The sequence below is a fragment of the Chaetodon trifascialis genome, chromosome 12, assembly GCF_039877785.1.
Source record: "Chaetodon trifascialis isolate fChaTrf1 chromosome 12, fChaTrf1.hap1, whole genome shotgun sequence".
NCBI classification, from domain to species: Eukaryota; Metazoa; Chordata; class Actinopteri; order Chaetodontiformes; family Chaetodontidae; genus Chaetodon; species Chaetodon trifascialis.
Window position 1 is genome coordinate 5,756,230 of NC_092067.1, and position 27,748 is coordinate 5,783,977.

At 42.1% G+C, this 27,748-nt stretch overlaps 1 protein-coding gene across 1 annotated transcript; it reads right to left on the reverse strand.

Annotated features, from left to right (window-relative positions):
* Positions 1 to 208: 208 nt before the first annotated feature.
* Positions 209 to 26,140, reverse strand: wars2 (tryptophanyl tRNA synthetase 2, mitochondrial). The gene is made up of 6 exons (XM_070976139.1): positions 26,021 to 26,140; positions 10,887 to 11,147; positions 8,008 to 8,088; positions 6,295 to 6,377; positions 4,320 to 4,438; positions 209 to 1,209 (listed from the first exon to the last, which is right to left on the reverse strand). The coding sequence occupies exons 1-6, from the start codon at positions 26,123 to 26,125 to the stop codon at positions 761 to 763; spliced, it is 1,098 nt and encodes a 365-aa protein (XP_070832240.1). The 5' UTR covers positions 26,126 to 26,140; the 3' UTR covers positions 209 to 760.
* Between the last annotated feature and the right edge of the window lie 1,608 nt (positions 26,141 to 27,748).

Consider the following 27,748-nt stretch of genomic DNA (forward strand, 5'->3'; position numbering starts at 1 on the left):
CATAAACATACTAGAATGAATAGCGGTGGATTTGGGGAGGGGCCAGTAGGGGTTCAGGATTTTGCACTGTGCCCCTGCTGTGACCTGACCTCTGTGAAGCACCTTTGATGGAGTGTGTTGTGTTTACACAAATCAGGTTTGAGCGGTCACACTGGAGGGAACGCATGAAAATGATGTAGAATCAGAAGTCAAACCACCAGTGAATCTAGTTTGAATCTTAATTGCAAAAACCTGTTTTTTTGTTGTCCTGTTTTTATTTGTTAGCCCTGATTTCATTCTGATTCCAGTCCACATACACAAACATCTGATTGAGCTGCCAGTGTGAACGCAACCATGGACATGTGCTGCGACATCACATCTCAACATCTGTGACCTAGATTCAACTTGTAATACACACGAACCACATAACGATATGGAATAAATAAATGTTACCCCTTTGAATCACAGAGTTTTTCATTATTTTGGTGGCATGGCAGTTTGGCTGAGCGCTGCTAGCATTGAGGTCAAGACGACAAAATATTGGAAAGAGTAGCAAAAATGTAGCTTGTGTGGTATTTGAGGAAATACATAGAGCCAAAACTCAAAGGCAGAAAAATAAGCCAGTGCAGTGGGTGTGTGTCAAAGATTGTTATATTCAGACCAACAAGACCACTGCATCGACAGACACAGCCACCTCGTTCACTTCAATGAGACAGACAGAGGGAAAAACAAGAAAAGGTCCTCCACCAATCACTGTAGCTTTATTCAGTCTGGCTGCCCCTCAGCAGAATCCCACTCGCTGTCGGACCTCTTTGAGGACCGGTGCAGCCAGTTCCCGGGCCCTGCGGGTCCCCTGGGCCAGCACTCCCTCCAGGTAAGCACGGTCCGACCTCAGCCTCTCGATCTCCTCTCTGATGGGCGTCAACCTCTGGATCACAGCCTCAGTTACAAGCCTCTTATAGGCGCCTGTGTCCAGTCCTCTGGCCTGGGCCACCGCTTCCTCCACACTGATCTTCGCCATGGCGGAGTGGATCGTCACCAGGTTGGACACACCAGGCCGTGTCTCAGGGTCAAAGGAGACCTCAGAGGTGAAGTCAGTGACAGCACGGCGAACCTTGAGGGCGATGTCATCGGGAGAGTCTGTGATGGTGATCGTCGCCATCGTTTGGGAGTCAGATTTCGACATTTTGGCAGAAGGGTCACGGAGGGATTTGACCTTTCGTGTGGAACCTGTGGGAAGAAATCAGATGGAGAAATCCATCAGTATGATGAGAAAACAATGTCTTTCCAAAGAACGTATCCATTTCAAAATAAGACATCCAGCAGCTGAAGAATTTGACACGTTGCAAAATGACTCCGGTATCAAAGATAAGCACGCGGTCAGACTGGATAAACTTTATTTATTGCATTTAAAAAAAAAAAAAAAAAGCTTCATTCATGGTCGATTTTCAGCATCTTCGTGCAAGAATATTAACTGTAAATCAAAGTAAAACTTAGACGCCGAGCCCTGCAGTGTTGGTAAATCTTCCTCTCATGCTCTCTGTGACTCCAACAACCTCCACCAATCAGAGGACAGGACAGCCTGTATTTAGCCTGACAGGCACAAACCAGGCCAAAAAAAGTCCACAAGCATTCGATGCTGGTCCTAAAGCTTAATGCTGGGCGAAACTCGCTGCTTCTTTCTTCTTGAGTTTGTCAACTGAACATCGAGAACACTTACAGAGTGTAAATCTAACAGACAGCGATACATGACAGGAGTCATTTAATGTGAACCTTATTTTTTGTTTATCCATCCATGAATTTTCTGTAATCAACTTACTGTTTCATGAAAAATTGTTTCAGCACTAGTTTCACTCTATTAAGTCATTTTCTTGGACTAAAGTTGAGTCTTTTTAATATCTAGTGATGGATTTCAGCTGGTAAATATACATTTTTTATTAAAAGTGATTTTTCACATTTCGGAACCATTTAAATTTGGATGTGAATGACACGCTGGTTGAGCACAGACAGGAGACAGACAGACAACATACACACAGTCTTTCTGCAGGAACCAATGAAGAATTACAGTTTCCAGTTGCCTGGTGTGTGTGTGCATGTGTGTGTGTGTGAGACAGAGAGAGAGAGAGTCGCCCCACTGTGAAGCAGACGCATCTCAGTGTGAAGTGATGAGCCGACTATGGGAGGCGGGATTTCCTTTCCTTTCTTATTTATCAAACCCACACTTCCGCAATCTTTCGAGCTCCGTCTCTTTTTCTATCCCATCCCGGTAGTCCACATCCGTCCCACGTCTCACATCCTGTTTATCACCCCTGAGACGTCCTCATTTCAGCCAAATTAAAAAGTCTTTGCTTCGGTTTCAAAGGGAAGGTGGTGACTGGCAACTCTGCTTTGCCAGAGACAAGAAACGGAGACGGGATCCACCAGACTGAGCCAAAAGCTGCTGAGTTCCTGGCTGTTTACACACACGCACTCTCACGCACACACCCTGAAGTCATCTCGAGCACGTCCCCCAAATCTATTATCACTCCATTATTCAGATACAAGAGGAAGAAAAGATTTCTTTAATCAAAGCTGCACTGCACACATGACTGACTCCATCTTGTGCTTTCATGGTGCTGATAATCAAGGAGGACAAACTGGGATCTCTCAGCATGTCAGCCATGTGTGTGTGAACTGTGAGTACATACTGCAAAACACGGTAATCATTTCTAACCACAACAGGAATAATGTGGCATGGCATGCTCAATTTTGGTTGAATGGCCTGATATTTCCCTGAATTTCCCTTGAGTGTAATTTGTGATTGGTCACCCTGTAAGCTTTATTTAACCAGCCAGTCCCACTGAGGTTTCAGGCCTCCTCTGCTTATAAAATTGGAGTCAAAACAACAAAAAAAAATGCAGCACAAAGCGACACCCAAAACAGACAAGGGCGAAAAGAGGCACAAAGAGTGACAATTAAGAGTCAGAATGTAAAACAGTCTTGAATTTGGTGAGGGAAGAGAGCTCCTTCAACTGAACTTTCCTCTGAAGCAGAACACACACAGACAGCACACACATCCCATCATCTGAGGTAGGAGCAGCTCTGCTGTAAGACGATGGAGCCTGAAGTGCCACATCCACACCTCAAGACGCTACATTCCTCTCCCTTGTGTCCCGTCATCGCTCTGTTATCACCAGGTAATAAAGGCAGAAAATGCCAAAAAGACAGAAGTTTAGAGATAAAACCAAAGAAGCAGAAGTGCTGAAAAAACACACAGCTACGGACATTTTTTGTTTCGCTCTTCGTAGTTCGGATTTTCCTCCTTCCAGTTGTTTGGTGGGCAACCACTGATGAAGTTATATCATCATCATCATCATCATCATCATCATCATCATCATCATCATCATCATTATCATCATCATCCAGATATTTCCAACAACTGAACAGGGTTTGATGACAGAAATGATTTTGGTAACATAAGACATCACTGGTGTCATTTCCTCCAAATCGAAACACATGGTCTTCTTTCTAAAGCTGCTGTTTTGTTTGACAAGCATTCAGGGAAAAATCCAGATGGAGAGCAACGAGAGCAATTTAAACACTCACAGAGGCAACATGGCTACAAGATACGCTGGAATCAATGCCACAGAAACCCTCTCATCAGCTTATTTTGTCTGTGACTGAATTCTTGAAATGCTATTTTCCTAAAACAAGTGAAACAAACCTGCCAGTGTAGTAATGCAAATTAGCTTGTTTCAAGTATCCTCTAAAATGAGGTTTATTTTAATTCCAGCAAAGCAACGCTCACTTCTTTCCACTTTCCAGATGCTGACCGTCATTTATTTTTATTAAAAACTGGTTGAAATATTCAGACTGTGCTGGCAGAATTTTTGTTTAAGCTAGAAGAAAAGTTTTAAGAGCTCAGTTGAGGAAAAAAATGGTAAAAAAGATTTAAGATTTAATCAGAAATCACCATGGCACTCTGTCCATTAATATGAAGCGTTTGTCCCCGTGAAGCATGAAACTACTCAGTAATTACAGAAAATGAATTTGATCTGCAGTTAAAGGGGTGATACCTCATTTACACAGCTGCTAACACCAACCGAATTTCTTTGGTGCGAGTTCCAAAAGACTTTACTGTGCTATGATGATTTACAGTAATGCTGCTTAAGAGGTTTTTCCAGAGGAAACTCAACCTGCTAAATACATTTTGTATACTTGAGGCAAATTTGTGATATTGGGCTATACATATTAAGTGATTTGACTACTAAATACTGGCTACCAGAGATCTATTTCATTATGTGATGAAACCTTGTGTGCGTGATTGTGCCGCCGTCCGTATAAAATGTGTGTGTTCTTACTGAGCAGGGCGGCGGGTTCAGGGAACAAGTCTCCGTAGCGGCTGTTGAAGATGCGAGCGAGATCCTGAGCCAGCTCTAAATGCTGGATCTGATCCTCTCCGACGGGGACGTGAGTGGACCTGAGATGTGAACCCACAGCACAACATGAGCTTAAACAACTGAACACCACGACAGCACGGGAGTTTGAACACACAGCAAGATGTGGACACAAATTAGAGACACTTGATTTAGCAACTTTGCAACTGTCACTTGGGAGGAAGTAATCCATTAGTTTTGGCTTTAATAAAATCCAGAGGGCTTTGGGTTTTCTCTGCTACTTCTTGGCCCTTTTCCCTCAGGAAATTAGGTTTTGGTTGTTTGATGGTTCTAATAAAACCCCCTCAAGAGATAGCTTCTGCATTTTCACTGCAGAGAGAGAAGCAATAATCCAACCACCATAACGATGACCACTAACTCAGCTCGCGTCCGAATCTACTGATGCAGCACCAGCACATTAACGTGTGGATCACACATGAAAACACTATGTTGCATCAGACGGTTTCTCAGCACCAAAATCTGACTTAAATGGAACGTCTGAAGTCAGCCTGGTTTACTGCACTTTAAATACATTAAGGAGTGTTAAAGTACCGCTTCACACAAATGATAGAAAAATCTAATTCTTCCTCAGCAGTATCTGCCTGTGGAGATACTTTCGGTTTTATTTTCCCGGGGTTGAGATATCAGTCTCTTAGATTTTTGTGTCCACCCGCATAAAATAGGAGAATTTTATTTTGTTGCTCACAAAACTGAAAAGGCTAAAAATCTCTTTCCAGAAGTGGCCTTTACTCTGGAGGAGCCACAGAACGCACCGGTGATATCACTGCAGATACTTCGTAATGAGGAAACAGTCCCTATGAGAAGAGTTCACAAGCGTTCTCACGGGATGTATCGGGATGGAGGCAGAAATCTCAAACCAGGGCTAATAAAATCGAAATTATCTGCATGGTCAGACCCCATGAGAAGTAAGATAAATACGTTTATTGGGGTGGTATACTGGCCCTTTAAAATGTCCCCACTGGAAAAACACAGATTATAGACTGATACTGAGAGCCAATCAGACCTTCCACTACAAAATTATTTTAGCTGCAGTAGAGAACCACCCAGATCCAGACGCTTCGCTCCTCCTGCCCAATTTAGCTACGAGATGACAATCTAAAAAATGGCCACACAATATATGGCATCTGCTTTATGAAATAGCACCTCTGCTCTTTTCATTTACGGGTAACGTTTGACTTCATATGCAGTAACTGATTATGTGTCTTATGATGTTAGCAGAGGTCAGGTAAGGAGGCCTGAAGAACTACAGTATTAAGAGATAGGTTCTTTATTCTGACCCTGATCCCATTGGAATATAGTTTATATCATCAGTTATAATCACGGCAGCTTCATCTTACAGTAACTGATGATCCCGCTGAGCTTCTTCCGTTGGCTTACAGTCCATCGGTTTGGCATTGAAATACAAAGATGAATGTCCTTTTTCACAGGATGGATGGTCACACATGTCTGTATGTTCTAGCAATAAAAACGGCTGCAAAACATACTTTAAGTGCGGACATATTGAGTCTATTTTTCTCAGCTTCATCTGCACTCAAAAAGCAAAATGAGGCACATAAAACCACACAGAAAGCGCAATGTGTAACCCACTGCTAGAGGAGGAACATGCAGGAGCGAGAGGAAACAACATTTTAATAGATTTGGGTTGAAAAAAAAAAAGGCTTTAACGCTCAGATTTACTGAGGAATGGAACACAATAATAAAATTATACAGGGAAAGAACACAAATAAATGCTCTTTGTACAGAGAAAAAGCAGGTTAGTTGATGAAGCTCGGGAAACGGAGAAAGTTTGAAACAAAGGTGCTCAATCTTTCATTATGAGACGCAATGGCAACACACACATTCACATACACACAACATCCTACTTGTGTGGAGAACTCACTTGTAGAGGAGAATATCAGCAGTCTGGAGGACAGGATATGTGTAGAGACCAACGCTGCCTTCATTCTTTTGTTTGCTCTTCATCTGGGTAAAAGATTGAGGAGGGAAAAATAAGCAAGTTGGGACAGATGAAAAAATGAAAGAAGAAAAAGAAAAGGGAAAAAAGAAATGCAGGAAAACCTAAAAGCGGACGGGGAAAGAGTGACTCAAGAGGAGTTTTTCTTCGCCCCAGAAAAAGCCATTTTCACTTTTACGACCCATCAATTCTTAGGCAAACCGGCTCCGGATGAGCGCATGAGGCATTTTCCACCATGTTTGAGATCAACTCATCTGTTGGGTAAACAAAAGGTGTTTTCGATGTAGCAACAGAGAACAGGGAGCCGCTGCCTCCTCCACTCCGTCTCAACGTGCATTAAAACTGCATGAGGCTGGGGAAAATAACTGTAATTGTAAGACGTTTGAAAAAACCGGCAGGTGGCACGGAGAAACAAACGATAAAACAGACAACAGGGGTGTTGGACAAATGGTGGAAATTCACAGGGAGTGGAAAAAAGGAATGATCTTAAAATCAGCATGATTTTGCACTAATGAGGGGACGAGGGGGGGTCCAGCCTTTATACTGTAGCATCAATAATAACAATAATAATCACAACGTGTGTCATTTACTAGAAAAGCAGCTATCTTTGCCTTCACTGAAGTTTGTGCAATTAATGATTCAGCTACACAAAAACTATTTTCAGTTGGAGGATTTCAAGCTGGATTTGAAGACTAATCTCTGTGTCCAGCTACAAAATGATGCCTTTCATCTGCCGCTGATAAAAATGTTCAGTCGAACACACAGATCTGACCGCGACAAGTCACAGAATATTAACGTTGGACTCAGTTTGTTTTCAATCAATCAGTTCAAAATATTATTTGGCACTGCAGCTCCATAATGTCAGTCATTTTTTTTTATCTCTACGGCTTTCAAATTTGGGTTAGTGATCAATAACTATTACAGAAAATAGAGAGTGAAGAGCAGCGAGTTATGTTCTGTAGTTATCAAAGTAGGAACATAATTAAACTGCTTTTGTTGGAGACCCGAGAACGAAGCATTTTGAGCCTTTGCAGCTGAAACGCTGTAAAGCCGGTCGCTGCCTCCAATCTCCCATCCAACACACGAGGAAGCCAAAAAGAGCCTTAACAAGCGCTACGGTAAGTGTTGGTTGATCACCAAATAACAATATTAACATAACTGCAGTCCACGTTTAACATGCTTCTTAAAGAAATGATGTTACTAAGTTTGAACAGATGTTTGTAGTCTAGCATCAAATGTTTAATAGAGGCTTTGTGTAGTGTGTAATCTCATTTAAAAATTCAGTGTGAACTTGTAATGCTGCATCACAGCAATGGAGAAAGAAGAAGGCAAGATTATACACAGATGACTAAAATTTACCATGAAATCGACTCTGAAGTGTCACACATGAGTGCAAATGATAAATATGACTCAATACTGAAACAATCAAGATCACATAATAACTTTGCTATTTACCAAGAGAAGGGTTTATATAAAAAAGCACTTTGCAGCCTCTGCAGTGGCTGTCACGGTGTGTGTGTGTGTGTGTGTGTGTGTGTGTGTGTGTGTGTGTGTGTGTGTGTGTGTGTGTGTGTGTGTGTGTGTGTGTGTGTGTGTGTGTGTTTGAGTGTCCGCTGCAGGAAATCTTAGACGTCTAACCTTCCACTGCGGCAGGTGTCGGAGGCGGGGCATGCTGGTCAGACAACTGATGATCCAGGAGAGCTCAGTGTGCTCGGACACCTGTAGGGTCGAGGGTGGGGACACATGAAATGCCGGGGAGAAACTCTCTGTTAGAATCACGTTGAAAACACAAGTGTTGCTGCATTTCATACCTCTTACATCAAGATCTTACTCTATGAATACATAGTGTCCAACAACAAGCTAGCCACAATATAAGTTGAACTGAATCTTTGGTTCTAGATGTAATAACTTTTAGCTCATTTTGCATAAATCATATTTCTCTCTGGAACGAGTCAATCTTTGCTGATGTTTAATGTGTCATATATGGAACACTCTTACCCGAGCACCGTGTTATTAACTCAGAAGCTCATTAATTAGGAACTCAAACCCTGATCCTTCAAAGTTTGGATACAGGAAGTGATGTCTTTACTCCAACTCAGGAACATCAGATAAGCATTGCACAACAGTGTGGAGGAACTGACACTGACCCACTGCTGCTGCACATTGCAATTTGCTGTGTATTCCTGTTGGTCAGGAAGGCTGGGTGGAGCTGGATAATGTGTTCAAAAATTAATAAAAAGGGTAATAATATACGTTTACACAACGGACAAATAATATATGAATATCTACATACATACACATGTATTCTATAAGTGTCTGTGTGTTGTACTTGATTTAGCTCAGCCATAAAAAAACACTTGTGACCACAGCGAAGCGCTGGAGAGATTAATTGGAGAAATCAATTACGTAGACAGATTAAACAAACACAGATGAAAGGATGAGAGGTCTTGTGTGGGACAGCTGTGGTGGAGGAAGAGGGTGACTACCTAGCGCCTCCAAGTGGCAGAGAAGAGTACTGCCAGTCTATGCTTCTCCCCTCTGTCCTCCACTCCTGACACAGACAGGTGCACCTGGCCTCACCTGTGTTTGCTATTAGGACAGGTTTAAACTAAAAATGATAAGTTAATATGCATTTCCTGATATTTTTGTATTATTTCCAGACTTTACAATCAGCATTATCTGTGCTGCTGTTTCTTTGCCAGTTGTTTCATTTTTTTATTTTGTACATCTTGCAGAAATAATGGGCAATATGGATGAAATAGCTTCAAAGGGTCTGTGAAACACAGCTGACTGTGGCTTTTATGACAGAAAAATAAGAATGATTTATCAAAAAACACTCTTTTTTTATACATCAGTATGAGTTTTGGGGGCATGAATGAGGTCAATATGAAACAATTGTGAATTTTGATCCTCTGTGATCACATTGAGGGTTATTAGTTTCAGTCACGGATGCCTATCGATCCAAAAAAATTGATCCATCCCTGAAGTTCATCAGGCATCATCATCCATTTTAATTAGAGATATATATGACATGTGATTTGCCCTTCAGGTTTTGTTTGTGTGTTTTGTTTGGGTGATGCTGATAGATGTTCACGTTGCTGTGAAGCGATGAATAGGTGAATATTAATGTAGTGTGTGTTGTGTATCTGGCAGTGGTTAATCAACTCCAACATATCCACTTTCATGGAGGTCGTCCTGAATGTATGTTTTGGAGTGAGAGTGTGTGGGGATGCAGGAAATACCCTTCTGCTTCAGCAAATTAAAGTTTATGGACGCTTGCTATATTGCCATCCCCTCTTTCTCTTGCTGCTTGAAAAGCATTCTGGGGAGTGTGACGTCAACACCAGACAGCAGGGACATAAACCAGGATTTCAGGCTAACATGTAGGGGGTCGGTATTCATTACACACTGCAGGCACACTGGAGATGGGACAGATGTCGATGACAGCGCAGAAGGGATGGATATGGTTTGAAGTGCAATAAAACTCTGATATTTAAAAGCTTGGGAAGAACAAGGCCTCCATTCATGCAGCATGGCGAGACCGCAATGCAACAAGAGATATGCTAATGTTACGGATCATACGGACATTACAGTGATAGTGAGTTATCATACAACTCCTTAAGACTGTGAAGACGGGATTTTAGAAAACAGCTAACAACTGGCCCTGCACAGTGAATCCACTTTCCTCCTTGATACTTCAATAAAACCCAGAGGATTTATGGATCTGCTGATTCATTCACTTCATTTTTGATACCACTGACTTCAGCTTGCACCAGATCTGCCTTTTCTTCCCCCAATGAAGTCGAGTATTTTCTTTGGGCAGTCCTTGTATTTTTACATGTGGAACAGGCGTGTTCAACAGAAGGGTTGCTTTGCTGCCAAGTTATGTGGCATAAAGCTAAACGGGAATAAAAATAGGACTGTGAGTGCGTGTGTGTGTGTGTGTAGGGGAGGGGGTGGCAGACAAACACAGATGGACTGAACTTAACTATCTCACACATACACACATGCACACACACAGAGTTTGTGTGCAGAGCATACGGTGGAGATAAGAATCAGGAGTGATCAAATAAGCATTTTGGGGCCCGGCCAGCATGTCAGCAAGTAAACATTACAGAGCCGACAGCAGTAAAATAAACAGTCAAAGATGGCTGACTGTCTAAATATACTGTATATATTAACTACATAAGCAGACACTGCTGCATTGATTATGTTAAGATGTGAATTTTGGTTCAATAACCACAGTAAACATGTCAAATAAATGTGCAGACATTAACTCAATGTGTGTTCACAAGCACGTGCCAGGCCAGACCGCTTCATAAGCGGCAGCATACATTCATAACACACTAATGATGCCTTCCAGGGCATTGCACAGTAAGAAAACTCAAACTGCCTGCTAGGAAAAATACATTTAAGTGCCAACACAATAATATGTTGTAGAAAGCTGAATGACACTTGACTTTCAGCCTTATGTCTATCATAGCACCTGCGTATTTTTCCCTCTCTCTGCTGCCTACCTGAGACTGCTGGAAGAGTATTGCCCTCTCCGGGTCAATGCCACAGGCCAGCAGGCTGGCTGCCATGTCCACTATGTTGGTCCGGAGCTGGGCTGGTTCCTGAGGCAGGGTGATGGAGTGCAGGTCCACAATGCTGTAGAGCACCGAAGGATACTGGTCCTGCAGGGCCACCCAGTTCTCCAGGGCACCCAGGTAGTTGCCCAGGTGGGGCACCCCGGTTGGCTGGATCCCTGAGAATACACGCTCACTTCCTGAAGGCTCCTGGGGAAGAAGTGGAATATGCTCAGGGTGGTTTTATTGGCAATTTGTAAGTTTAAGATGCTCTGTGAAGGTATCAACAAAGGATGATTATACGTGTTTCATAGCCTGTATTTCACACCTTTATTAGTGTTATTATAATTTATTTATTTTATTAAGTCCATACAAGCAAAAATGATTTGATTTCTTGATTTAAAATCCTACAGAGACAGACCAGAAAATGGACAGGAGAAAAACACATGTCCTAGAAATGGTGAAGAGAAACTAGTGCTTGGAGAGAGAGGGTGAAGGTGAAAGGGTGAGAAAGTAACAAGGAGAAAGAAGCCTGCAAAGACTGAAGTGTCAGTGTTAAACTATTGACAGGTTGGAGGCCAGCAGCGGTCATGCTTGTATTACCGATATGCTAACTCCATGGCTAGCACCTCTGTTCTCTCCCAAACACATCCAGCACAAAGAATGCATCACCTCACTGGCCAACAATAATAATTAACATCCGCCCAGACAAACTTCAGGCCTCTGTTACCACATCGCAGAAGGACACTGCGCAGGAGAGGAGGTGGAGGCAGAGCCCTGCAAATAAAAAATATACCATACAACATGCAGCCCACCATATCCCCAACGTTAAACGAGGACGTCATTTTACAGAGTTGCAGCTGGGATTGCAGCGGGCTCTTCACCCCTCTGAATGAAAGAGAGAGGGAAATCAATCGTTGTGTTTGTATCGTTGGGCAAACATTGTGTTTCTCTTTCTGCAGAGCCTGGCCAAGCCAGACCGCCTCATTTCTTCTGGCATCGGCCCACTCCACTGAACCTTGGCTTTCATTTGGCCCCGTTGGAAGAGACTTAACCACTGCTTGTGGCACCAAGCACGACATAATACAATTAGAGGGGAAGCAGAGCGGCACCTGTCATGAGACATGAAACCACAATGGCATCCAAAACCTAGGGCTACTTCACCAAACCATTACACAGTAGATTAGGACTTTGACAGAGCAGAAAAACACAAAGACGCAGACTGGAACTTGGTGTTTTTGTTGAGTAGTTAGAAAGACAAAGTGTTTGGCGCCTGGGTGACACAGATGTGCCTGCCCACCATGGAGGCCAGGGGCCAATTCCTGGCAGAGGCGCGGTGCTGTGGCTTGGCTGTGTGCTGTCACTCATAGGTGAGAAGGTGGTGAGGGATCGTGTACTTGTTGGGGTGGGGAGGCGAAATATGCGGTAGATATAACATGAACCTCCATGTGCACAATGATTAAAAGTAAACAAGGTCTACAAAATCCAGGATAACAGCAATGCCAAGGAGTGTTGTACATACTGAGAATGTGTTCAGACTGTAAAAGCAGTGTATTTAAAAAATATAAGGGGCTGTACTGTTGGTATGTGGGGACAGGTCCCGGTGAGAAGATGTTATACAAACCAGGTCTAGTCTAGTTTTGTGCAATATATGACTATCAGTTTTAAGGGATATCCAGTGCTAAATACTATTTTGGTGATGTTAAGACAATGGAGAGTATTCATTTAATTGTCCGTCTTGATGAGTGTGAGGTAAACAGTAGCATTATGGCGCCAGCAGCTATATGAGGCTGCATTTCGCCATTAGCTAAATGCTAATATCGACATGGTAACATGCTTACAATGACAGTGGTAACAAGCTGGTGTTAAGCAGGTATAATGTAACCATGCTGATGGCCATGCTGTTTAGCATGCTAGCATGCTAACACTGGCTAATTAGCACCAAATCCAACATGCAGCAGAGCCTGATGGTAATGTCATGAGTTTTGCAGGTATTTAGCACTAAACCAAAGTAGTATGATGGTGCTGGATGAAAAGTCAGGGGATCACCAAAGTTATTGCAATTCTTCCTGACTGTGTGGACCAAATTTCAAGGCAATATGTATGTAGTTAGGGAGATGTTCAGATATTTCAAAGAATAAGTGAAATCTTTGACCTGCTGGTGGCAGTAAAAGAAAAGTGAGGGAATCAGCAAAGTCATTATGATTCATCCTCCAGGCACCATGAATGTCTGCAGAGAAACCCATCCAGTAGGTGTTCAGATATTTCAGTCAAATCAGCCAAGTTCAACATTTTGCAGGAGGATCAAACATTTTTTTTTGCCTCGCTCTGCGTCAGATCCCCACTGTGAAGGAGGCTGCATTTTTAACGCAGTGTTTTGGTCTGAATGAGGCCTGAGGAATGAGCTAATTAGCAAGAAAAAAAGAAAGATGAAGTTTAACAATGGACAAAGCAATCTTACCACAAAGTCCATTAAGAAGCTGTTGGAGGCTGGAAATGTTAAAATTTCCATTTCCTGAGCATTTCAAGGACTATTCATTCCTGTTGACAAAATCAAATTAGGATTAAAAATACTTAATTTACATAAAATTTGTCTTTCACAGCGCTACGTGGAGAAATCCAATAAAAGAGGTCATACATGCGTATACATGCAAAGACTTCACAGTGTGTAAATAATACTTTGGTCATGGCAGCCATCAACTGCAAATGAAAACTAAACGTTTGTTAAAGTCCAGCATATTGATATAGAAATATACAGCACATCTTGAGGTTGATTTGATAAGTTTCATTGAATCACTTGCAAAGAAAATGACCCACAGTTCTGACAAGGTTAAGTTTGTTTTAGCTTGACGCAAGAAGTGTTGATGGGTTGTAAACAGCAACAGCTGGACAGAGAAGCCCGTTTGAAAATGTTCCCCCACAAAACCCATGGGATCTCTGTGTTATCACCTCAAATCTGACTGGCGATCATATGTTCCCTGGCTGCACTCTTCAAGGTTATCATAACTAATCATTAAAACCTGAAGCTTTCAGAGGATATCCTCTTCAGTCACTGCTGAGAAATCGGTTATCTTGACAGCTAGCTGAGCTACATCACATTCAATCTGACTGAGGGACAGGCTCAGCACAGCCTCTGAGATCAGATAACAGCTGCTCTCTCACCAGTGTGGCCCAGAGCTTCTCCATCTCTCAGCCCTGAGGGATCAAATAACAACTGTTCTGCGGCCAGCATGGTCCACATAGTCTCCATCTACTGGCCTGAGGGAGCTGGTCGCTGCCCGGCAAGAGAAGCAGGAAGGAACTGGGTGCTTATGTCATTACCGACGGGGTAATTGCACTGGAGAGCCATTGATGCTGAGAGCCTCTTAAGAGGTGTCAGGATTGATTTGGGTGCGGACGGGGCCCTGAGTCTGGCTCATGTGTGTTCTCACCTCGAGCTGACACGCCAAACGCATGTTCCCCCTCTGCTCCGTCCCCCAGGGGAAGCCATTAGCCATGCAGACATGGTAATGGTGTCATTTGAGCCAATCGAGTGTCAAATGAGAGTCAATGCCATGGCTAACTTGCCACTGGGCAATCACGCTATCACGCATTTACTACTTCGCCACACACCTTTGTGTTACTTTTGGTCAGAATAAAGTGACTTTAAACATGTGCCTCTATAGCTGTTGGAAGTGAACGTAAGTTACACATGGAAGTAAATCAACAACTGCATGATGACAGAGGAGACAGCGAATGTTGTAAAGCAATTAATGTTTGTAATGAATACTGCCCTGCAAAGCCAAGAGTAGTAAAATATTATCATCTGGCATACTTTCGCAATGGACTATTTCAATATTCAAATAGAGTGCTTGCCTCATGCGCTGGAGGTGAAATGACACCTTGTGTCTTGTTAAAAATTCCAGTAACTCAGATAAATCAGATGCACATCAAGCAGTTGCAATGACCGAAAAACATTTTGCGGTGGCCACATTGTGTTTTAACTGCTATATAAATAAAGTTGAGCTGGCAGAGAACTGGTGACACTGTTCTCTGTGAGCGGAAATATTAGAGGCATGTTGCGCTTTTGGCCACACCCCTCTCAGTGATGTCACAGCAGGTGTTTTGCCGTTGACACCTGATGATGAACACCTGCTGCAACATCACCGCTGAGGCTGTGGCCACACGTTTGAACATGTCAGTGTACTGCAGATGCAATTTTGTGTCCTGTGATTCAATGTTGAACTAACCTTTAACACAACAAGACCAGCAGTTGTGCTAACGTCAGCATGCCAACATGTTGATGTTCAAATATTACGTTTACCATGTTCAAGACCTAAGTACAGCTGAGGCTGACGTGGATGTTCCAGCACTGAATCCATTCATTTTCAGTGTTTCCCAAACATATTTGCCGGTAAGTTGATGCAAAGACTGCATTTTTGACATTTTAACACATTACCTCTCATGAGTCCAGTTAATAGTATAGTATTTTATGCAGCCAGCTAATTAGCAACACTTCACTAGCTACTATAACTAGATGTCAGCTGGCCTACATTTACATCAAATTAATTGCAGTTATTGCCAGCTGTGAAGTGAGCAACACGATCATATCAGTACATCTGATTACAATGAATGGTAGCTAGTTCAACTAGTTAACATAGCTAGCCTGTATCTAGCAATGTTGTTCCTTTTCCTAACTCAGTCATTACACACACTTTTTGTCAGACATTGCATCAGTGACAGGTGATAAGATCAGCATCATAACTGCAGATGGTCACAGATTGTAGAAAGTATAACTGCAGATAGATAATTACTTCGCTTATTTTTCTGTTAAAGAGCTGACATGTGAAACCATGGGAGGCTGATGTTGATGAGCCAGTTATCTACAAAGGATCCAAAGAGCAACAAGGTATGCATTTGTCAGAAACAGCTCTCTGACAGATGCAGTGGAAGAGATAGAAAATGGCTCCTAAAACTGCTTGGCCTTGTGTTGGGACCAGGTGTAGAGAGAGAAGACGTGTTACCCAAAATAATCAAGGCCCGTGGAAGTGTATTCACTCTGTTGCACACATAACTCTCTTGCAGAAAACTGGTCATATTATTTTATATAGAATACAGTGATGGATTTATGCCGGCAACAGAATGGCTCCCTGTAACTACAAATGGTGAAAAATGTCATTTTATTTCCCAGAAAACATGGTTTGTAGACTCTGCCTCTTAAAGAAGCACATGTACACCGCTGCTCAGGGGACGCTTTTGGTATACCAAATTAGACTGGCCACTCCCTGCAATCCCTGCAGACTCAAGACTTTTTGTCGGAGTTCTTGTGTTCCTCAGAAATTAGCAGTCTGTCAAATGGCAACAATTACTGCTCGGTTTTCTTGATGCATCTGAAAACACCCACAAATTTAAGATGAGTTTACACTTAAAGTCTGTTGTCATTATTTTATTTCAGATTATGTGCTGGCACACAGAGCCAAGATAACACAAATCATGCCACTGTAGAATTATGTATGGAGCAAACTGTAGGCGTGCACTCTCACTTCTGTACTCTGAACCTCATGAAAATGTCTGAGAAACGCTGGCTTTCCATGTGTATTTATGCCCTTCATCTTTCTGAAGTCAGTTAATTAATCAAACTTCTTTCTTGGATTAAATTGAGCAGTCAATGGAGTTCATTAATATTTACTTGTTATGTACATTTATGTGAATGTCTTAACATTAGAATGTGAGTAATTATGAGCACAGAAGCATGAGAAAAATAATCATACATACTGCAAACCACTGGTGGAAGAAGTACTCAGATCTTTTCCTTCAGTAACAGTAACAATACCACAGTCTAGAAAAACTGAACTGCAAGTCCTGCATTGAAAATGTTACTGAAGTAAACATGCAAGGCCAACAGCGTGGCTGAAAAATTAAAAAAAAAATTAAAAGAACAACAAGCTCAAGACAAACAAAACAATATCTTTCCTTTTCCCATTCCAGCCTCATCTGCCTTCCTCTCCTGTCTCTTCCCTCTCCTCTCTTTCCATCTGTCTCACAGTCGCTGGACGCCTGTTGATGACACGTAGCAGACGCGGTAAAGCTGGTTGTTCTTTCCTCATATTTTACACCGACCGGCTGTCGTACTACATCGTTGCTAAGGTGACGAAAGCTTTCTTCATCCGCGTCTGCCATATGCTGAATGCATTACGCTCCACGTGTGTGTGACATTAACGGCAACAGCTCGAAGGTTACATATACCAAAAGCCCATGTTTTCACACTTTCAGTACCTTTCCGGGAATATGTGTTCATTTGTCTGCGTGTGTATGTGTGTGGTCATCTCCGCAGGGACAGAGATCATGTGCAAACACAGACGTACGTCCGCACGTATAGTGGAGTTTGCCTACATTAACATCAGTTAAGCTGTGAAGGTGTCTGTCCATATGAATTTGACAGCTCACATCAAGTGACAGCACTGGTGGAAAGAATCAGACAGGCCATCCAAAAAACATTAACACCACCAGATCTTAGACACAAGCTGCATTATTAAATGGAAACAATAGTTAACTGGAGCTGATTCGCTTCATCTCAGAACAAATAGACTGTCTTCTTCCTTTGGAATCAACGCTGCTTTCCCACAATTCCAGAGAAAATCTAGTTCCAGGATTCAATGGAAACAGCATTTTACTTTCCTTTCCAAAGACTTCCAGAGCCCGGGAACCACTTCATTATGGGAACCGTATAGCCAGCATTGGATTTATCATTTAAGTGAGGACAAGATACAATTCAGTGACATCCTTAGAGAAGAATGTGCAACAATGAGAACTCGTGCTCGGACCAGATGCAGAAAACTGCATACGGTTTGGTCTTGAATCTACACAAGACACAAATCTGCATACAGATATGTTTTGCCATATTTTCCAAAGAACAGTCAAATAACATATGAACTTGCAGATTTATGTGCCTTCAAGAAGCATAATTTAAATTTGTGTCCAACTTACACACACTGTGAAACTGACAAACAGCCAGAAAGAATAACACTGCATATTAGATTCCACCTCATCAGATTTTTCTCATTTCAATAATAACAATATCACAAATGGTTAGCCCTGGAAAACTGTGTGTACACCTGGTCTAAAGTATACACGAGGTGTGCACATTCGACTGCATGCTCCTCGTTTAGTCAAGCAAACCACATATACATCCACCCCATCACCTGGGTATCAGGGCTGTCATTCAGTCGTTGATTGTTTTGGCTCACTGGACGCCAATCTGCCAGGTGGTGTCACTGTTAGAAACGGTTGTGTTCAAGGTGTTGCTGAAGCGTGCTACGTGAGGGGACAGTCCTGCTCCGCACAGTGTTATTAATCACAGCCGTGGTTCAGCTGAGCGAGAGCTTGCGAAACAGTGGATTTCTCTTCTCAGACCTGATCTGGGCTGCTTTTCGGGGCTCATACATCATATCAGAGCCTGGGAGTCCTGGAGTGGCCCACTGACATGTCTCTCACCAAGGGGCTGATGAGCGGGGCCGACGGTCACCACCATTTTACCTCGCCAATTTCAACACATCTCAAAACCGCCTCTGGGAGCGTCGCCGCTCGCCCTGCTGTGAATTACCATCAGCTCTTTGTGGGCCGGGGACAAGCTCCAGATCTGACCGTGGCTGCACTGAGATGGGCCTACAGATGGAGGATTTTCACGGCTCTCCCGCTGGGCGTCAGACACACAAGATCCAGTGTTCCTCTTCTGTTCTGGGCGCCCCAAGCACCCCATTAACACCGGCATCATGCTGAAATGCACCTCGACACCCACCTCCACCCCCCCACCCCCACTCCTCTGTGTCTTTCTTCATCTTTGTCTCTTTCTCACTTTGGGACCTGTTAACGCTGGAGACCAACAGAGCTGCACTTCAGTGAGGTATCAAATAGGAAATGGGGTTAACTGTATTACCCCCCCTTTATCCCTAAAAGCATGTGTGTGCATGTGTGCATGTTTAGCCAATGTGGAAACACACCACAGCTTGAAACAAAGTGCGTATGACCACAGAGAAAACATGCACACATGAATGCATATAATACACACACACACAGGCAACAACATTAAGAAACGCAGTGGTCGATGAAGCAGGAGAAAGAAAAAAGAGATGGACGCAATGTGATGAAGAAAAAATAAATAAGAATAAAAGTGTGACTATAGTGCCGTCAAGACTTTGGCCGTTTTTTCTTTTTTTCCTTCCTGTGAGTGTGTTGGGGGGGAGCAGAGAGGAAGGCCCAAAAGGAGCGTTTGATTAAATCTGCGGTTGACGTGTGGGACAGGTGAGATTGATGAGGTTCCTCTGAGTTTCACACTGTGCGGAGAGCGGGGGTACAGGAACAGAACGTTGCAGTGTGGCGGGCCAGGGCTCAGGGCCTGCTCGCACCGTGGGGTCCCTCGGCTGATTAATGGTACTGGAGGCCCTTCAAAAACAGCACTCCCCGCAGACAGGGCCCGACGGTGCTCCAAAAATAACCAGGCAGGGGAGGCAGCCCCAGCCTCTAGCCCTAACAGGCTGCAGCTTCTGAAGGAACCAGACTTCAATATTGCCTGGGGGGGGATAACCAAGAGGAGCAGTTCCTACTCAAGACAGGAAGCTGTGATCTGGCTCATTAGGAACTAAACGTTTAATGACTTTTCTAGTTTATGGGAAGTGGCAAACACTGACAACTGATACTGTATCAACTGGTATCATATTACCTGCTGTCGTGATCACACACTACAAGAGCAAGACAGTGTAAGGTATTTAACCCAAAGCAGTACACCAAAGCCCATGAGATTGCAGAAACGCGTGCCTGTAAGCATTTGTCTGGCTAACGCATTGCACTGAGTTGCATCAAAGCTTGAGCTAGATCACCTTTTTTGCAGACGACCCTGTGTTTTTTAGGCCTGAGCCCTCTACGCTGGGACTCCAGCTTTGCCAACAAATGAATGACAAGGCTTTTTTCTCCTGCAGTAATGTCTGTTTGAAAACAGCCTAAAACCCAAACATTTTCTGCAGTTCAAAATAATTTCCAACAAATATCCCATGATAGCTACTGACTGTCATCTAAGACTGACTTACAAATCAGGCCTGATTAAAAGCAGCTTAATCAGTACCACTACCAGTACCACTGACTGAAAGTGAACTGCAAGCTCAGGCCTGTTCAAACCAAAGCAGTGTGCCTCCAGTATGTCAATGATCGTATGGAAAGCAACTATGCACAGCTGGAAAAGCCAAGACTAGCTTAATTCATAGGTAACTTTTTTCACTGTTAGATAAACACATTCATGCCAGAGCTACTTGTTTCCATTCGTTGGGTCCTTCCAAATTGCTCCAAATAGTTTCATTATACCACTTCCTTCTTCTGTGTTGACAATGGACATGTTTAATTTTACTTCACTTGCCGGAAACAAATGACTGACAGGAGGGCTAATAATACCCGAAAAACACATAAAAGTTACAACCGAGAAAAAAAGAACTGGCACACACTTCATAAATTTATCAATATGTAATTATGGTAACACTCACGGCAAACCTCCACCAGCAGCCTCGCTGTAATTTCCCCCTACAAAAGCAGTGTCTGTTGACTTGAGTGCAGCTCAAAGGCATGATACCAGATACTCGGTATGTTTTAATTAAAAATGTCAGACGCTCAGCAAAAGGCGCTGGATCAGGCACGAACTAAAACACAGGAAGACCAGCACAATCCCCCTGGCACCACTGTGGGCGCAGACCTGCAGGCCCATTCTGTAATTCGACTTAGCTCGATTTGAATTAAAAAAAAGGAATATGTTGACATATGGGATAGTTTTAAGAAATGGGTAATGTGCAAAGCGTCTGAGTGAGGGCCCTGGCTGGAGAACGACTACGACAGACCTAATTACACGGAGGGGACTGCTGAGAATTAGCGGGCTTTTCTGACAGTTGAAAATAAATAGGGCAGTTAATGAACATCCTCAAAGGGGAGGCCATGTTTCCTCGCTCTCGCTGGCCTCTCCCATGTGGTGCGGGAGCCGCTCTAATGGTTTTAGCTGACACCTGAGTAAGTGAATTTGGAGCAGAGGAGAACAGAGAGGCAAATTAGAAGTCACTTCCTCTTTCCTGGAGCCCATGGCTGACATGACTGATATCAGTCAATAACAGGACCACAGGCGAGGGATGGCTGGACGGGAAGCTCTGCATTTCCAGCTGACAGGAGGCTGGAAGTTAGTGTGAGGCAGGAGGGCTGTACAGCAGGCACTACAACAGCTAAATATGCCCCTCAGGTTAAATTAATTTATAGTGTCTCAAAAAAGGAGAATTTAATTCAAGAGGAAAGATATCAAATATATATTGCACAACATATAAATGAATATGGCTTGCAATATTATTTTTGGAATTTCATCGATTTAAAGGGGCAATTTATTGCTTTTCTGTAAAGCTGGGGAACTCATGAGAGACAAGTCAAACAAAATAATGGATTTCTAATAATGAAACTCAATGTCTTTTAAAATCCATACTTGCAGTTGTTAACACAGGCTTTCTGCAGACAAAAAGTCCAAGTCCTGATAACCCTGATGACATCAATGGGGTTATCTTCTCCAACTCCAGAGCCACAGAACACATTAGCAAACAGACTGAGCAGTACTCCTCATGACAGTTGTGTAAAATATCAATCTGAAAAACTATGTTTTAATTGATTGATTGACTAATCAATAATGACAACACCTGGGCAGCCCCTCCTGCAAAAATTCAGCTATGACATGTCTCTCTCTATGAAAAATATCTAAAAACATACAACATATCTTTTAATCTGCTTTGAAAACAAGGCTGTGTCACCCAGTCAGGAGGATGGTAAAAAACATGGTTAAATTATGAAGTTATTTCCAGTTATGAGCAGATACTAACGGAGAATTTTAACTACAGGACTTTAAAAAGAAAACCACAGCTGTCGCACAAACATTTCTGTCAAAATTCAAAGCATCTGACAAAGGTCACACTTCATCTTTGTGTCAGTCCGCTGAGGTTCAGTGACTTTTTAAGCACATTTTCCAGTGCAGAAAAACCTCCAGAAAGTGTCTCGTTTGACGCACATCACACCTCAGGGCATTGTGAGCGTGCTGGTGTTTGCGCTCAGCCTTCCACATTTGGAGAAAATTAAAACAAATGAAAACCAACACTTCATTTCTGATGTTATTGCTGGTAATGAAGCACTGCTGTGATGCTTTCTGAGTCCCCCACTTCCACCCATTCCTCCCCTCTCGTCGCACACCTCTCCAGCCTCTCCAGAGACTTTGTCTTAACAAAATACAGACGGGACGGCAGTGAACGCGCATACTGTATTACAGCTCGTACATCAACCAGCAACAGGGCTTTGGGCAGATGGCTGAGTTTTTTAACTGCACCGTAACGCTAGAACAGCTCAATAATTAGCATCGTTGTTGTACTGAAACGCACTAGTTATTCTTACGCGTGCCGGGGGACTCATTGTTTGACTTAACACCCCATTTGCTTCTCCAAGGCAGCTGTGCAATGATAGGAAACCCTACGCTGAGTTATAGTAGGCACGTTTCTTGAATCCACTGAAATAAAAAGGTGCACTCAAGAAGTGCTACTGAGGATATGATGTCACACGCCAGGCGAGGAGAGCAAACTGTACAGAATGAAGCAAAGATTTCAGTCCCAAATAAGAGCTGCCACAGTGACAAATGAACAGTTAGGAAGCCGGTGCGTCACTCAGCTGAGAAGGAAATGTTTAAAGTTATCCAAAAGGTGTGCCAAATATAATCCATGTGTAATCAGTGATATGCACTTTGTGTGATGTTGTAACTGTATTTATGGAGAAGCGCACTTTGCTTCAACTTGCCTCATCTACTTCAACTTCATTTCATTACTTCCTCCATTTCTCCGAATGCCTTTCCTCCGGTCTTTGATTATGAACAACAGACACCAAAGCTGACAGTCTCTGTTGAGGTCTTAAGTCTTTCAAAACACTCTCCGCTGTCAAACTAACTGCAGCTGCTCTCAATACCTAAACTTCCTGCTACAAATCCACAAGTATTCTCTGGGTATGCCGGGTTTGAGGAGACTGCTACACTTGAAAGCAGTGGACTAACCCTGCAAATACTTTCTGCATTGCATATTCGCTGAAGAAGTGCTGCACTGTGGCTCTCTGCCACGGAGAAACGTTGGATGACTGAATTCTTGCACTCAGCTGCTGCTGGTGGCGGTTTGTCAACACAAAACGAAGAGCAAAAGAGGTGAATAGAGTGTAGGTCAATCCCAGTTAGGTACAGGTGCAGGAAAAAAATCAAGTAAGAAAGGAAAAGGCAAGGCTGTCGACACACTGACATGTCTGAACTCAAATTATTCATGCATCATTTCAGTTAGGGATATCAATGGTTACACATATATCAGTTATGCATGTCGGTCTAAAGCTTAATTTACACACATACACACGGTGTGATGCATGCTGGTGTGCAGCCATCACCCTGTTAGTGTGACAAATGATTGAGGCCCACATGTTGCTAGAAGGTTTCTTTATTGATCCCAATTTGGGAAATTATTTAATCAGTGTGATACAAAGAGCCAGTTCAACACTACTAGAGTGTGTTGTGCCATAAAGAGCTACTGTGAGTAACATTTTGAGCAGAAAAAGGATGAGCTGAAAGTCAAGCTAGCCACGGCAGACAAGCTAGCTTTGACTACCGACAGTTGCATCACAACTACCCGTCCCTTCATCAGTGCTGACTGAGAGCAGGATTCTGTTATCTGTTAGCCTTTGACACAATCTGTCAACTGTCCTGTGGAAATAATTCCCAATGAAGATGTAAGAAGTGTGAGGTGAACAAAGGAGGTTTTGATGAGTCTGATTTTGTCTCTGTTGAGTTTGAAAGAACTTTGTTTTACAATGATAAAATGGCTGTTTTTGTGAATGGAGTCTGGTGGTTTTGGCAAGAGATTCAATATGGCTGCTGTTTCTGGTTTTCTCTGTAGAGATAATGCTGTCACACACTGAAAGTAACTAAGCCTTTCAGTGTCAAAAACAAACACTTTTATTGGATGTACACTGACGGTGTGCAAATGCTCGGAGGGATTACATTACAACCTGTTTTGCGGCTAACTGCTGCAGCACTGTTGCTCATTACTGAATCAGCTTCAAAATTCATTATGCCTGTTAATCACTTGGACACAAAACATGGTTCATAAAAACAGATAAAATTTGACTGGAATTTCTCCAGGAAATGTCATTTTTTCTCATGGAAACCCTGACTGTGAGATGCAGTCCACGTAGCCCTCAGCTCAAACGTCAGGCTATCAAAACCAAAACTCAGTCTGAAAGGTCTTCCTCAGGCAGACATAACAGTTACCTGATGATGCCTCTCTGATTCATAACCATAATAATTTTCTGGGAGCTACACTGACCAGAACACCTCATCATCAGTTAGCTGATCACTGATGAACTGATGATTTTGTTGTTGTGACTGTTAACCAATCAATGCACCATGAATGACAACTGCAAGACACAGCATATTTGCCCTTACATACATAATGTATACGTTCACCAGCCATTTATTAGGTACACCTGTCCAACTGCTCATTGATACACATACCTAATCAGCCAATTGGATGGTAGCAACTTGATGCGTTAAGGCACGTAGACAAGAACGGCTGAAGCTCAAATCAAGCATCAGAGCGTGGAAGAAAGGTTATTTAGGTGACTTTGAACATGGCTGCTGCTGATGGTGTAACGGTGTCGGGAGCATATCAGTTCACACCGATGGCTGGGTATTCTTGCCAATAAGAAGACAATACCGTTTCAATATCTTAGATTGGGGAACGCAAAATAATTTGACAAAACCATCTTTTCATACAAAAAACTTGTCAAACCTCTCAGTGCATCAGTGTTTTATTTGTCCTGACACAAGCAGTAAAATTAGCACAATATCCTGATTTATATCTGCAAAAGATTTGATCAAAGAATGAACAAACAAGACTGAGAGTCTGACAAAGCATGCAATGCCAGATGCTGATACTTGACAATCAGTGCACTGTAATTTAATAAAGGCACACATTTTAAAAGTAGAAGCATGATACAAGCTGTGACGTGTAGGTTCAACATCCATTTAACAGGGAGAAAGAACAAACAAGAACATACTAAACCAAACTGATACTAGACTTTTGAGGCCAACACCATATCAATATTTAAAAAATTTTAGCAAAAAAAGTAGAATTTAATTTTATAAAATAAGGTCCACGATTACAGAATCCTGATGACGATGATGAAGAGCTGTGGGCTGTGTTTCATTTTGTTGGACGTACACTGAAGCTCACACTGCTCTGCATCTTGTGTGCATTCTTAAAGTATGAAACGATAGCATTAACAAGGTGTGAACTACTGGAAAAACAGATTTCTCAGAGTGTCTGGTGGATGGTGACACTGTTGAAAGTACCTTAAACACATCTTTGCCTTCAAATACTGCAATTTGTTACTCACCTGCTGACATATACACAGATTCTAATATATTTGCAACAAGCTAATATTGGCTGATATATCAGCCCAACCAATTTATCGGTCTAGAGTACTATATGTGGTGATATATTATATATGTATTATAAATTAGAGATACAGGGTCTGACCCTATACCAGGGCTATACCAAATATTTCAACAACCAACACTGTGAACGTGATCCTATTTTAATCAAAGTGGCTTTAAATAAGACGTCAACCTGCCATATTTAAAATTTTTCACCTTGTGTGTGCCAAGAATAATAAGACTTTAAGTCCTAAGTCCATTCATCTTAGTAACAGTCAGCTTCTGCCTGTGTCTGCCCCAAAGTCACTCAACATTAGCATGTAAACAAGGCTTCTCCTCAGAGGCAAGTTCACTGTACGCACGGAGAAAATGAACAGCTGGCACGCAGACGTGCTCCTTAACAGACAGCTAGCCTGTCCATTCAAATACTTTCTTACTTAGAAGACTAACAGCCTTTTTCATGAAGAGACAAACACCACCAACACGGTTTAAATGAAGCTCACAGCTGTGTGAGTGTGTGTGACGGTGAGCCGTCAGTCAGACATTAAATGTCACCGCTCACACGGTGTTTTCACCGCATACGCACCTTGTTTGCCGTACGAGCACCAGCGCAGAGGAATCTTTTCGAAGAGTTAAACTTCTGAATGAAGCTGAAGAGCTGTTTCAAGTTAGTCCGCACGGGGAGCGCCATCTTGGATTTTGACGTCATGCTACGGTAGTTTTGAAAGGACAAAAGGGATAGCTGCGGTTCAGCCCTTGCACGAGGACAGTGACAGTCAGGTGACAGAACAGAGACCAGCATTTTTAACTGCAAATAATAAAAGGTAAGGTCATAAAAGATATTCATGCAACGCACAACAAAAATGTTCAGTATTCTATGAAGTAAATAAATTTCCCTTTGTGAAACACATAATCATATAAATAAATGCAAGGGACAGTCAATATTGACATCAAATATTGTATTATATAAGAAATATTCCAATACATTTTAAAATCTTACCTCCTTATTTTAGAACGTTATTTTATGGTGCAAACAGTGTGTAATCTAGAGATGTCGCTGATGCTGTTTTTATTTCAAAACATGCTTTTTCCAACTTTTTTTTGGATTGTTAGTCTGAATGAGCATACAGCCAACACACTACAAATATTCATTCAACTCAGAATCTTTTATATAATCTGAGTTAGACATTTACATTTTGAGTATTGATGTGTGAGCTTGAATTTCAATTGATTTGCTTCTTCACTTGTCTGGTGGCTTTTTCCTCTATAACTCATGTCCTCTCTAAGGTGCAGAGCACAGTCATCAGCTCTCAGTACCAACACAATGGAGACACAATGAAAAGCACACAGTCTGTGGATTCTCTTGCCTGGGTCATGATTTCTGGAAAGGCTGAAGATTTTGTAGCACGGGCAAAAAAAATGTAGCACAAGTAAAACATCTGTTACCATCCCTTAAACCTCCATAATTTCATCCTAAATTCATCCCTTAAACAGGCATACGACTGGCAAAGGTCTTTAATATTGCATACAGGACACCATCCAAACCTTAATATGATATGTTTTCATACTAGTATTTTCTTTATTTAATATAAAACCCCATGCTATGCAAAATATACATATATTACACTTTAAATATGCAGTAAAATCTCAGTAAATTCTTATATCATACATACAACTTATATCATAAATTCATACTGATCATTCAGTAAAAAGTGTTTCTGTTCTCTTAGTGATTTACACAAACAAACATGAGAAGCTGTGTAGCTTACAACTAAAACACAAGAATCCAAAGATTACTTTGTTTTGTTTGTTTGTTTGTTTGTTTGTTTGTTTGTTTGTTTGTTTGTTTGTTTGTTTGTTTTCAACTGAATGAAGCAGACTCAAGTCACTGGCCACAACTAGAGTCTGTGAGCAGACATCACTTAATGAAAGCCTTTGTTATGTAAAGGTCATCTCCTCAGATCTTTTCTGGAGTCTCTCTGCACCAGCAACCACACATCACCTGCTGTTGCTCGTTGAAAGTTAGTCACGTGAAATCCTTTATCCACTCAGTGGTATGTCAGTAAATTTTCCTTCTCGTTTTGCCCTTATTTTCATTTGTTAGTGTTTCATCTGTTTCTTATCACAGTAAGTTATCTTTATTTTGAGATAATCTATTAAGTGAGTGATCCAAAATTAAGATCAGATAAAGTTTGCCAGGTAAAGAAAAAAAGGGGAACATTTTTATGAAGTTAGATATCAGTAAGATGCTGCAAATGATATTTATCAATTACCTTCAATATTGTTATATATTTACCTAAAATTAGTCATCTCT

Excerpts from the sequence above, each read along its gene's own strand:
- wars2 (XM_070976139.1), bottom strand. The coding sequence starts at position 26,125 with ATGGCGCTCCCCGTGCGGACTAACTTGAAACAGCTCTTCAGCTTCATT. Across the intron at positions 4,439-6,294 it reads GCTGATATTCTCCTCTACAA|GTCCACTCACGTCCCCGTCG; the intron begins GTGAGTTCTCCA and ends TTCACATCTCAG. Across the intron at positions 1,210-4,319 it reads TGAACCCGCCGCCCTGCTCA|GTTCCACACGAAAGGTCAAA; the intron begins GTAAGAACACAC and ends TTCTTCCCACAG.